The sequence below is a fragment of the Narcine bancroftii genome, chromosome 3, assembly GCF_036971445.1.
Source record: "Narcine bancroftii isolate sNarBan1 chromosome 3, sNarBan1.hap1, whole genome shotgun sequence".
Taxonomy (NCBI): Eukaryota; Metazoa; Chordata; class Chondrichthyes; order Torpediniformes; family Narcinidae; genus Narcine; species Narcine bancroftii.
Window position 1 is genome coordinate 226,517,287 of NC_091471.1, and position 13,344 is coordinate 226,530,630.

The 13,344-nt window shown below is 43.4% G+C and overlaps 1 protein-coding gene across 1 annotated transcript in view; it reads right to left on the bottom strand.

Moving 5' to 3' along the window:
* The window catches only part of fras1 (Fraser extracellular matrix complex subunit 1), a 642,015-nt gene that overhangs the window by 589,468 nt on the left and 39,203 nt on the right, over window positions 1-13,344 (bottom strand). The window contains exon 2 of the mRNA XM_069926766.1: window positions 13,186-13,217. Within this exon, the coding sequence (XP_069782867.1) occupies window positions 13,186-13,217 (32 nt within the window). The remainder of the gene's footprint in view (window positions 1-13,185; window positions 13,218-13,344) is intronic.

Consider the following 13,344-nt stretch of genomic DNA (forward strand, 5'->3'; position numbering starts at 1 on the left):
CATTGTCAAGAAGTGCTTTGAAGGATAAAATTGCATTCCTATGTTGTGAGATGATCACATCCAGCTCACAAGTTGAACCTGTGCACCCCAAGTCCCTTTCAAAAATACCCTCCTTGAATTACAAATGTGCATAGTACTTCTAGTCTGGTCTAACTAAGAGACTAAGTTGGTGGGGGGGCGAGGGGGAAGAGAGGAAGGGAAACACCAGTGATCTGCTCTCCTGCTTTTATGGTCCTATGGATTGATTTCTGATCCAATGCTCCATGGCAAGTGTGATCCAACCCGGCAGGACGCTCTCAATAGAGTTCCTCTGGGAGGTTAACAGAACGCTGGTCTTGCCTGCTTCAGAAGTCACTGTTGCGCCGCCCTGACAAGTGAGGAGACCTTGCATGTCCAGGATCGGTCACTAGTTAAGTGAACTCCGAGGAACTGGGTGCTCTCTGTTTTCCCCACAATTGGTCCTCCTGAAGTTCATGATCATCTCCATGTTGAGACTCCGATGACTATTCTTGCAACATTTCACGAGATTTTTCCCCCGTTTCTCCGTAGAAGCGCCAACAATTTAACTCTTTTTCAGCTCAGGGAACATTTGCAGGATAGAGGACCAACATTCTGACTTTGAACAGTCATTCGTGGGCATAAAAATGAAAATCAGACACATCCATTGTTTTATTTGGGGGGGACGAAGGCTGCACAAATGCTGGGGCTGTCAGATGCAAATATGGAACCCAACAAAGCCATCACTGAAGGTACACATAATATTTTTTCACAATTCCTTGCCTCCCCCATCCCCCCAACCCCCACCCCCCACCCATTTCACATACCTGCCCAAGCCCTTTCAGTTCTCAAACTATTTTTGGTGCCTACGGTAAGCGAGAGAGATAAAGAATTCATCCCCTGTGCATTTCTGCCACTCAGCAGCTGTCCAGCAGAAAATAAGCTGCACTGACCATCGGAATGTTTTCTTCACTCTCCAAACTAAGAGGTTTTCCTTCTATTACTGTTCCCATCAGTCAAACCAAAATACCAAGTCCTGTTCATAACAAAGCTGAGTTAAGTTGATCCCTTGGCTCATTGACCAATCCATTTTCCCTATTGCACCCGTTCCAGGTGTAAAACAATCAAAATGTGGTGCACTGCACAGCTGAAGAAAGCACAGCCACCACGTTGAAGGTCGTTAACGACTGTTTGAATTTAGCACCCCCTGAAGGGCAGTGCTGGCTCAGTCACCATGTGCATGGTGATGTCATAATCACTGCCCGAGGCACGCGCTGAGAGGAAGGTTTGAGTCAGGAAGAACCCCTGACGACACCATCTTCCCATGGCTGCTCCGCCACGTGGCGTTACACGCGGGGCCGGTTCCCCAGGAGAGAGTGCGCCGCCACAAAAGTACAATTTGGTCTTTGGTTTTTTTTTAATTATTTGATATAGTCATCTTAACCCCCAACTCTGATGGTGTGATTAAAAAGTGAAGCATTCTTGATGCTGGGAATCTTAATATATTTAAAAAATGCTAAAAATATTCAGCAGATAACCACCGTCAGGAGACAAAGACCTAACTTTAACTTCATACACTTCAATCAAATCAATCGATTTAACTGGTGACAACAAGGCATGGCATGAACTCATACAAAGCATTGCAGAAAGTGGTGAGCACAACGCCCTTACAGCGTCAGCGATCAGGGCCGGGGTTCAAAATCCGCGCTGTGAGGAGTTTGTACCTTCTCCCCATGTCTGTGTGAGTTTTCACCCGGGGGCTTCTCTCACCATTCAAAACATACTGGAGGGGGTTGTAGGTTAATTGGGTGTAAATTGGGCAGCACAGATTCATGGGCAAAAATGGCCTGTTGTTGTGGTGTAGGTCTAATTTTTTAAAAAATTATAAAGATGATATATTGAAAATACTCAGCTTGTCAGACAGCATCTCTGACAAGAAAAATAGTGCATTCCGATCTGCCATTTTGAATATTGACCATCTCTCACAGATTTGATTGTCAGAGCCTTAAAATGTCCTGAATGCAGATTTCCCGACTTCTTGTAGATACTGAACACTTCTGAACCAAGAATTTATGACAATCATCTTTTAATTGCATTTGAAATGTTCTGTTAAAATTGACGTCAGAACTTTGCCTTGTGCACCCTGGTCCACTGGATAGTTTTAATCCAGAATTTGTGAAGGAAATGTTATACATCATTGCATCATTAATGAAACTGGTATCGGCTAATATAATTTGTAAAATCTGTTAATTCTTTAGATGGCTGGTGTCTGTTACATGATTACAAATATGTATCATACAACTGTTCACCCTGACAAATGTTACAAACAAATCAACTGAGTAGAATTTCAGAAATCCAAAGCTTTTATCTGGTAAAAGAGTTTCCAGCTCTGACAGCTCCAGGAACAGTGAAGAGGAGAGATTGGAGATATGACAAGCAGGAAATTACCAACGAGCAATCAGGAGGGTAAATTCTGTTCCCTTGGGGTTGGACAACAAAACTAAGCAAGTCTTAGAACTACAGTACAACTCCAATTACCTGAAATAAGATTATCCAAAATCCTGAGCTATCTGAGATTTTATTTTGGACCCAAAAGTGAGGTCATTTCACCTCCAAAAAATTTAAGATAAATGAGGATATCTAAAACAATCTGAAATCGAACTGACATCACAGGTTGAAAATTGGTGAGAATTAAACATTATTTCATGCTTTAAGAAGCCTTCCTTTGTTGTTTGTTGCTGTTTAAAACTGATTTTCTGTTGCTACTGGGCTGTTTTAAAAATAATGACCTGTTCTCCAAAAAACACCGTTTATCCGAAATAGGCCCAGTCCTGACCATTTCAGATAATTGGAGTTGTACTGTATTATGCATATTTAGTTTCTTAGTTAGACCAGACCAGAAGTACTAAGCACAATTGTGATACAAGGAGGATATTTTTTAAAGGGTCCTGAAGCATACAGATTCAACTTGCAAGCTGGATGTGATCATGTCACAACAAAGGAATGTAATTTTATTTCCAAACATTTCTCGATGATGAAGGTTACAAACCATTTATTATTGACCCAAAACCACAGCGGGAAAATGAAATAAACCAAGAAAGAAAGATGTTTTCCTGAAACTGAAGTCTCCATCATTGTACAACCTTTGTTTAGTGCCATGCTATTACAGTGCAAGAGACCCAGGGTTCGAATTTGGCGCTACCCGAAAGGGGTTTGTACATTCTCCCAGTGACTGCATGGACTTCCTCTCACTGTTCAAAAATGTCCATGGGTTGTAGGTCAATTGGGTGTGATTGGGCAGCACGGATTCGTGGGCCGGAAAGGTTTTATGTCCAACTTTTAAAATTTGAAAAATATACACATTGCCTGTATTTGCTTTGCTTAATTGCTTTGCAGTTTGTACTGCTTTGATTTCATGGGATGAATGAGTTGGTCTCTTAAAGACAGACCAAGAAAGCAGTCTTTACTCAAATTGAGTTTCAAAATTTTTTTAAATTTTAATTTAGACACACAGCATGTTAACAGGCCATTTAAGCCCACGAGTCCAACCCACGCAATTAACCTACACCCGCAGTACATTTCGAACGGTGGGAGGAAACCGGAGCCCCTGGGGAAAACCCACACAGACACGGGGAGAACTCCTTACAGACAGCCCGGGATTCAAACCCAAGTCCCGCCCGCTGGCACTGTCAAGGCGTTGCGCTAACTGCAACGCCAAACACGCCACCCTAAAGAGGAGATATCATTTGAAGCATAAAGATGCCAAAATGAGCTAACAGAATAAGGGTTGAGAAGCTGCTTCCTCAGGATAGATACTATAGAACCAGCAATTTACCTCGGAGGATAAAGGCTCACTAAATTGAATAGATATAAGGAAAATCAAAGGGTGAGAATTCTTTGGAATCTTCTCCTGGGCATCAATGGATGCTCAGTAATCATGTATAATGAAGAATGGAATGTAAAGACTGTAGGCACTTAAGCAAATCTGGCAGGAATGTGAGGTAAAGTAGCAGCCATTGCATTGAAATGTGTAGTGTGAGAGTATATAGAAGTGTTTGGGGGATAAAATGGGAAAGATTTTTAGAGCAGGTCACACAGAAACACTTTAAAACACAGAATTTTTTCAGGAGCATTTTGAAGGGGTAGAATATGCAACTTTACATCGGGGTATTCTGGCCACCTGAAAGAGCCTGCAGACATTGGTTCCAGAGGGACAAGCTGGCAAGCTTTGGAAGACCGCCTAGTCAAAGGAGAGGACTGGGGGACTGGTGTTTCCCTTGGAATAGGTGAAACAGAAAGGAACTCTGTGATGACCTGAAAGAAAGAGATTATTATCTGGAGAACCGTGAAAGGGGGCAAGTTTCGTCAGCAAGACACTGGAGTGGCTGTCCTGGAATGAGAAAACTCTCTCTGAAAACCAACAAGACCCTCCTGAGTGGTAACCATTTAGCTGTTAAGCACCAAAGCCTGGTGAACTTTATTAATGCTAACTTCTGTGCACAGTACAAGAATTGCCTGCAACCAGTGAGATTGGGCTGTGAACCAAAGAACTTTTCTAAACTTATATACACATTACACACACGAGCGCTTAAAACTGGGGAGGGGGGGGGGGGTTTACGTAGGTTGTAAGGCAATAGAGATAATTAAAGTTTGATTCTGTTTTCATGTTCAAAGATAATTCAAAGCAACTTTGGTTTAAGTAACCCTTTTTATTGGTGCCTATCTATTGCTGCTGGATTTTGGGGTCCTCTGGACTCATAACAGTCGTCAGATTAGGAAGGGCCAGCTCACATTCTGTTGGTTTTTATGGTGAAAGCATTCAAATGTATCAGATCCTCTCATTGCTGACAAATGTCTGCACCCATCACTCCAATTGGCAGAGTCTTTTTCTCCAACCTTTTCCTTCACCTAGACTAAGTCACATCACAATGAGCCATCTCCTTTCCTATCAGCGAGGTCACAGCAACAGAACTGGGTCCAGTTCTGGGAAACCACACTTTTGAAAGGATGCAAAGATCCACAAGAAGGTGATGAAATTCAATAGAACTGCTTTCAGCCCAAAGCCTGGACTGGATAAGCTAGGGTTGGACTCTTTGTGCAAAGAGAATTTGATAGGCACATGTAAGACGAGGCTCAGACGAGGTAGCTAAATGTGACTGGTTCTCGTTCACAGATGATTCCCGGAAAAGAGTGCACAATTTTGAAGTTCAGAGCCAGAGGGGCATGAAGGATGTGCGGAATGCTTTTAATTTTTTTAATTATACAGTCCGGTTACAGGCGTTTTCAGCCCACAAACCCATATCGCCCAAATTACATCCAATTAACCTACACCCCTGTTTCGAACAGTGGGAGGAAACTAACTGGAGCCCACGCAGACACAGAGAAAACGTACAAACTCCCTATAGAGAGTGCAAGATTTGAATCCTGGTCCCAATAACTAGTGGTGTAGCAGTGTTGCGCTAACCTCTATGCCAACTGCTCCACAACTTTCTTTAGAGCCAACAACTTGCAACTCATTGCTGACAAAGCTGGAGGAAGCGGAGAATTCAAAAGATAATTGGACTAGCACCAAAGGAAAATGTGGAGCTCTGTCCTTTGCTAGGTTCAAACCTAGGAAATGACCAGACCCGACAAACTTCAAACCACATATCCTTTATTTGCAAGCTTGTGTTGCTCAATTGATGTACAGATTCTAGCTCATAAAGCTCAAATACCTGTAAGCAAGTGAGCCCTAAACAAGGTCAGCAACTGTTTATGTACATCATTTGTTAGGTACACTTGCATATTTCAGCCAGATACATTTGATCAGGGGTTCATAGCCACCTCATGCTGCAGGGATGTCCTGTATTGGATTTGAACACCTCAGAATGACACTGTCAATTCCGCTGCAGCCACTGCATGTAATAAAGTCCATTGAACTGCTAATAGGTAGTTTAAGGCTGTAAGCAAGTTTAAGCGTATCCCAATCCTTCCTGCTTCCACACAATACCTCATATAAACTGGAGGGGTTACAGGAAAGATGGATCCGGCGAAAAATTTAAACAGGTGAGAAAGTGCTCTCAATATACAGGACAATTTGTTTTCAGGGCTGTGCTCAAGTCGTGCCCCAGATTGACAGAAACGGGAAGTTATCAGTATTCAGATCCTGTGAGATGCAGAGATGGTCAAGAAGGGGTGGCCAACCTTTTAATGTAGGCCTGCAGCACGGTGGCGGACCGTTTCGGCCCATGAGCGCTTACTGCGGGTGTAGGTTAATTGGGCAGCATGGCCTCGTGGGCCTGTTGCCATGCTGCAGGTCTGCATTAATAATTAAAAGGTTGGCCACCCTGGTAGATAGTTAAAACCGAAGTGATGGAAGCAGCCCTCGGATCTGGCTCCGATTTCTCCTATCAAAGTCAGGTGAGTAGTTCGAGAAATTACTGAGTGCTGGTCGCTTTAAATCGAGCAGAAAGATTTGCTAAGTGTTGATGGGGCGGGTGGGAGACTCCACGGTGACCAGCTTGCTGCTGTTTTAAAATACTTTTGTTTCAAAGTCGGTCAGAGGTTGGAAAATATAGCCTTGGAAGTAAACTGAGTAAACAATTCTTTTAAAGGTAAATATAATGTGGCGGATTTTTTTTTTGTATCACGTTTGTCACCATAGAGCTACAGGACATTTTCGTATTGGCTCTTGTATTGCTCAATATTTTTTCAGTAGTCACAATTTTTTATTTATCATCACATGAATAATTATTCATATTGCAAACAAAGATAGATAACCACGAAAAAAAAAATTAAAAAGATGGCTCCAGCTGGGTTTCTCCACGCAAAACAACCTCTTTTATTGCTGTGACGACACTAAAGCTGAAAAGGGGCAACAAAACCGGCAACACTGCCACAGACGTGCGGAGAATTGAACGGCCAGCAAAAGGAGCCAACGGTGAATGTCCTGTGACCGTGGAGGTCAGGGCCCCGAGATGGAGGAGCCTGCATCAGGCAGCAGCATCCAGGGGTTGCAGACTCCGAGGAAGCAGAGGACTGGCGCAGGGCCACAGAAAAAGGGCACACCACCACCACCACCACCCCCCACCCCAAGAAGGAGAAGCAGAGGAGATGACCCACGAGATGGTGACCAATGGAGGCGGGCCAGTGAGGGGTTCTGCAGCTGAAGAAGCAGAGGTTTGTATCCACTGCCTTTCGGCTGGTCTTTTTGCTAGGGATGAATTGGTGTCTGCATACCAGACCTTGGTATACCAGACCAGCCGGTCAGCACGCTTTCCTCCACAAACTCTGTAGAAATTTGCCAGGGTTTTTGATGGCATGATGGTGGTGTGACGGGTCTTGGGGAATGACAAGAGCGGCAATCTTGTAACTTCAGGCAACCTACCCTATTCAAGCAGACTCCCCTCAACTAGCAATGAACCGGGCACCTTGGGTTGAAACGACTGGTTACTCAGGTTGCCGATGGTTTGGACACAAGCTTGAGCGGCTGGGAGGATGCTGGAGCACTGGAGGTGGATCCATGGACACTCAGTGATTTGTGGGGGAGAGGGATTCTTTTTTGCTTCTCTGACTGCAAGGGGCGCTGGGCAATTTGTGCTAATGGCAAATCTTTCCCTTATGGTAGACAAAGGGAAATTTCATATAATATAACAGCGCTGCTTTATGACAATTAAGGAATCTTGAACTTACTGTTAGCCTGCAAACAGCATTGCTGCTTAATCAGGGAAGCAACGGCAAAATAATGAAAATAGCAGCATGAGCAAAAAGGTTGGTACAAAAATTAATGTCGGTCTTCAGTAGCATCTGAATGAGGGCGAGGGAGGTGAAGAGATTCCAGGCCGAAATAACATTTGGCTCCAGTAGATGGTTGCGCAGTTAAAAATCCAGGATGAGCAAAATTCCAGAGGATGAACTAAAACCATGATCAAAGGAGGAAACCATTCCTCTGAATTCCTACAGTTACTGCAAGTTCATGTCTGGACAAATTATAATGTTTAGTTTGCTCTCACATTTTAGGAAAGCAATCTGGGAGCTGCACCCAGTCAAACAAAACTTCCTCCCACATCAAGCATTAGGGTCAGGTACCAGGTGCAAACATCTGTCACCGGTCTTTTGTTGCTTTGATGTGCAATGAATGCTTGTGCCAGGTCTGTGCTAATTGTACCTTCCTGATTCCATTCACCTTCATCTTTCTCGAGAGATTATCAGTTTCCCAGTGTCTAATTTGGCAAAGATTAATCAGGCCTCCCAAGTGTGGAAAAATAATACAAGGACTCTTTTAAAAGTGGATATTTCTGTCAAAAGGTTTGTTCCTTTATAGGCAAGGAAGCTTTGATCTTAAATGCCAACTATGTTGAGAATGTCATCATAAAATGTTCACCAGCTGTAGTTAAACTAGTAATTATCTTCAATGTTAGTTATCTCGAGATCAAGAAAGCATTGTGTTTATCAGTTGTTATTTGAAACATATTAAATGAGAGGCCAGATCCTTCCTCTAAAAACATGATATAGGAAGGCAGTGTCCTAGTTTAAAAAAGAGCAACTGGCTGAAAATTCTACTGTGCAGCTCACAATCTTTCTGAAAATAAAAATGTGTTAAATATTCCTTCTGGCTTCTCCACCCACTATTTGGTACTAACACAAAAATCATGATAACGTGTAGTGGTGGCAGGCAAAATGTCATTCTGTGGCGGCCCGCCACCGCGGACATCGATCTGGCACATCCCGCGGGAGTAAACAGCAGCATAGCACACTGCAACACGCCCCGTAGCACAGTGAACTGGCACGGTTGAAAGCTGGAGCAGTATGAGACCAGCAGCCCTAAAATGGCGCTGGCCAAGCTGCCCAGCTAACAGATCAATAACAGGCTGGGGAAGAAGGGTATTCACATGCAAGAATGTTCCCACCTGCTATTGTTATTCATGCGGCTGGTGTCAGCCAATCAACCAAACGGTGGGAACTCCCAACTGTATAAAAGGAGCCTTTCCCATCTCAATAAATCTCAGAGCTTAACCTCCCACACTGTGTGTGTTTCCTTGTAGCAGTCAGCTACAATACCATGTTTTGGCAAAACACAGGCATGGAAGCCTCTGGTAAAGTAACTGGCCATTTCAACCCAAGATGCCTGGCTCATTGCTAGTTGAGGGCAATCTGCTGGAGTAGAGTCCAATTTTAGCACAGAGATGCTTGAAGTTACAAGATTGCCGATCTTAGCTTTCCCTTCACAGCACCCATCATCCCTGGCAAATATCTACAAGGGTGTGGTGGAGAGGTTGCTGACCGGCTGCATCACGGTCTGGTATGGGGAATTGGGAATTGGGTGTATGTGCCGATGGGGGGGGGGGGGGGGTGGCAAGCACCCTCCCTCCACCAAATTTGGATGTGAGTGGGGAAAATTCAGCCAAAGCTGGGGAGAAGGAGACCCAAACGATTCAGATCTTCATCTCCCCGGTCGGGCTGGAGGCAGTGGAGGAGGTCGGTCAGGAACATCACATGTCAGTTAAGGACTCTTACTTTTGCATTTCATTGATTTTTTTTTTTCTTTCTGTATTGCAGTCAGTTTGTTTACTTTTTTTTATTTGTTTACAAAGTCTACATTAAGGACAGATTTGTTTTTGCACTACCAATAAATAGAAACACTGCTTCGCCTGCAGAAAAGAAGAATCTCAGGGCTGTATGTGATGCCATGTCTGTACTTAGACAATAAATCTGAATGACTCACCCATCTCCCAGCAGACCACAAGCTCAATGCCATGAGCCCTCAATCCACAATTCGTAAGGCCTGTTCCAACTGTAGGCCAAGCTTCACCCTTTCAACACTGGTTCACTGCTTACCCCAGTCACCATCCTTGCCTCCACCAACCGGTGAATGATGATTCTTCAACCCACTACCATTGAACACCCAACCAAAAGACAAATTACACAGGGCAACAAAGATTTGGCCACCACAGTTAGCACTACACTGATACAGTGCCAGTGATCAGGACCGGGGTTCGAATCCTGCACTGTCTGTAAGGAGTTTGGACGTCCTCTCTGTGTCTGCGTGGATGTTCCCTGAGACTCTGGTTTCCTCCCACCCTTCAAAAATGTACCGGGGTATCCAGGTCAATTGGGTGAAAGTGGGTGGCACTGGCTTATGAGCCAAAAGGGTCTGTTACTGTGCTATATGTATGTCAAAATTTAAACTTAATAAATTTAGCCTTCTGAACACTTTTGGGTGTATTTTACGGATTTTGGACTGCTAATCACAAAAATCACTTTCAAATCTTCCTATCATGTACTTTTTAAAAAAAATATATACACCCTAGTTTTTGCAATTTCCTGTCATATTTTAAGTCTACTTCAAACATACAAAACCAGGAAGTGCCACATGTCATTGAAAATTCATTTTCTGCATTCGCACTGGGACGTCTTCCCTGCTGATCTTGGTGCAGTTAGTGATGAGCACGGTGTAAGGTTTCACCATGACATTGCGACCGTGGAAAAGCGCGATCAGGGCAACTGGAATCCAGCAATGCTGGCCGACTATTTTTGGACACTGGCACTGGAGGCATCAGATGCAAAGTAAAAATTAAAATCAGCGGCAAAATATTTTTAGGTCGTTTGAACTAATGCATAATGTGTCAGCGTCATTATGTGATTAAATCCGCTAAATTAAATAATCATTAATCTAATGTTTCTCCAACTTCCCACATGATACAGCAAATCTGAAATTATCTTTGTGTCCAGCTTCAAGTGGTCTATCATAATCCACATTTTTTTTTAGGAAGCAAACCTTTTGGAAAAAATTGTTGTCCAGTGATATCAATTTGGATTCTACCTCTGCATCACCCCAGCCCACTCTTCCCCACCTGCCTCCCTTCCCCTAAGTCCTGTCCCTTATTTTATATCCAGACCCCCAACTCACCTAATTCTCATGTTGCAGAAGATAGGAATGGCTTTTTTGACTGCCATTAGCCTTGTGCAGGATAGAATATTTTAGTGGTATGCTCCTGCAAAAAATAGCTTATTGTCCTGTCATACCCTGCCAAGTTAACGTACATTTTCATGCGCGGTTAGTCCACTGCTGTTCAACCTGCTGATCCGTGACTGTGCAGCTATTCACAGCTCAAACCACATCAAAAACTTCGCTGACGACGCAACCGTGGTGGGCTTTATTAGCAAGAATGGGGAGTCATTAAACAGAGATGAGGAGCAGTCGCTAACGGACTGGTGCAGAGCCAACAACCTGTATCTGAACATTAATAAAGCAAAAAGAGATGGTTGTCAACTTCAGGAGGGTCCGGGGGGACCATGCTCCGCTGACCATTGACGGCTCCAATGTTGAAGTGGTCAGGAGTATCAAGTTCCTTGGAGTGCATCTGGCGGAGAATCTCACCTGGTCCTTTAACACCAGTTCCATAGCCAAGAAAGCCCAGCAGTACCTCTACTTCCCGCGAAGGCTGAGGAAAGTCCATTACCCACCCTCCATCCTCACTACATTCTACAGCGGATATACTGAGAGATCCCGTGCAACTGCATCACTGCCTGGTTTGGAAGCTGGACCCCTCGGACTGGAAGACCCTGCAGAGGATAATGAAGTCAGCGCAAAAGATCATTGGGGGCTCTCTTCCTATCATGAAGGGCATCTACAACATTGTGAAGGACTCCACACACCCCTTATGTAAACTCTCCTAGCTTCTGTCATATGGTAGGAGGTACCGTAACACTCAGGTCAGAATTGGAAAACAGTTTTCTCCCCCCTCCAAGACATCCAGCTCCTGAATTCCCAGGATAATGTGCCATGGACCTTTACTGTATACATTTTAATATTTCAATATGTTTAACTTCCATTCCAACTTATATTTATGTAAATATGCTCCATGGTCCTGGAGAAGTGCTATCCCATCTTTACCATGCGAGCATGGCATGAACGATCAATGAAGGTGACTTGAACAACCTGCAAAACATCTCATCTGCACCAGGTGACAATTCTACTCTGAGGACTACCCATCCTTTAGGTACATGCCTTTCGTCTATTTTTCATCCTATCTGGTACTGCTACCGACTCCCTTGCAGCTTCATTGAGAGTGTCTTCTCTCTGGTGAAGCCAGATGCAAAGCATTTATTTAAAATCTCAGACAAGCAGCTCACGTTGTGCCCATGCTCGTCCTTTTGACCGGTCCTTCAACAATCCCTGCATTCTCGTTTTACCGCATTTCTCCAATTTTGTCGAGCACTCGAGTGAACTTAAGTGATTGAGATCGACGCAAATCTGAAAAGTTGTGGGATTTTTCTAGCATTATGATTTTTTTTTCCTCTCTGCTGAAAAATACTGCAAAAAAGTTTGCCTCATTGTCGCCTTCATTCATACAGCTTCTACCATTTTATTGCAATATTAATTGGGGAAAGAGAAATTTTCAGACAGTGAATGAATTATATGGAGCAAGACCAAAGTTTCCATTTGGTTCTCTCTGGGTTTGGCTTCAATGATGACGGAATTGTTTGCAAAGCCTCTCCTATTTTTCCATTGGTCTTGAAAACACAATGACTTCTGAGAAACCACACAGGAAAAGCGACAAATACAATATTTTGAAAGTCAACAACTGATTGGAAAGGAGACATTAGTATTATCTTGAAGATTATAATATCAATACCTCTAGGAACAAACATTAAAAAACAATAGATCACAGCAGTGTCAGAGTGACACAGTAGATTTTGCACTTAGCTGGTTCAGGCCTTGTCTCAGTTCACATCAAAAATCCTGGCAACACCTATTTTCAAAGTCTATTGTCATCTGATTGCACAAGTACAACACAAGGATACAGCTCTCTTCTCCAAACAATAATGCAATGCAACCTAATGATTCATTAATACTGACAGCAATAACTGGCCCTTCATTTCAATCAGACCGAGCAGTGGCCGACTGAACTCGAAGTTCAGGCGCGTGGGATTCGAAGATGCAGGGTCATTTAATAGCAGAGCCTTGGACCCCTTGAGCATGAGAAATCTATTTCTCATCGCTAATCATTATTTAACACTGGTCATATTTGCCTTAAATACTGTGCTATTTCAATGATAATCTCTTTCCCAGATGCCATTGTGGAGTTTGGCACTTGACACGCAAGTCTGGAGGCCAGCAATATTTTCAGGACTCTTCCTCCACCCCGTCACACATGCATGTTACAAAATGCAACGATGAAAATGGAAGATAAAGTTTTGACCTACCGCAATAAGTGACCCTTGATGAATGCACACACCTGGGGAATAAAAAAAACACAGTCAGTTTGGTGAAATTTACTGATTCAAAGTTTGCCTCATTGTCGTCTTCATTCATACAGCTTCTACCATTTTATTGAAATATTAAATGGGGAAAGAGAGATTTTC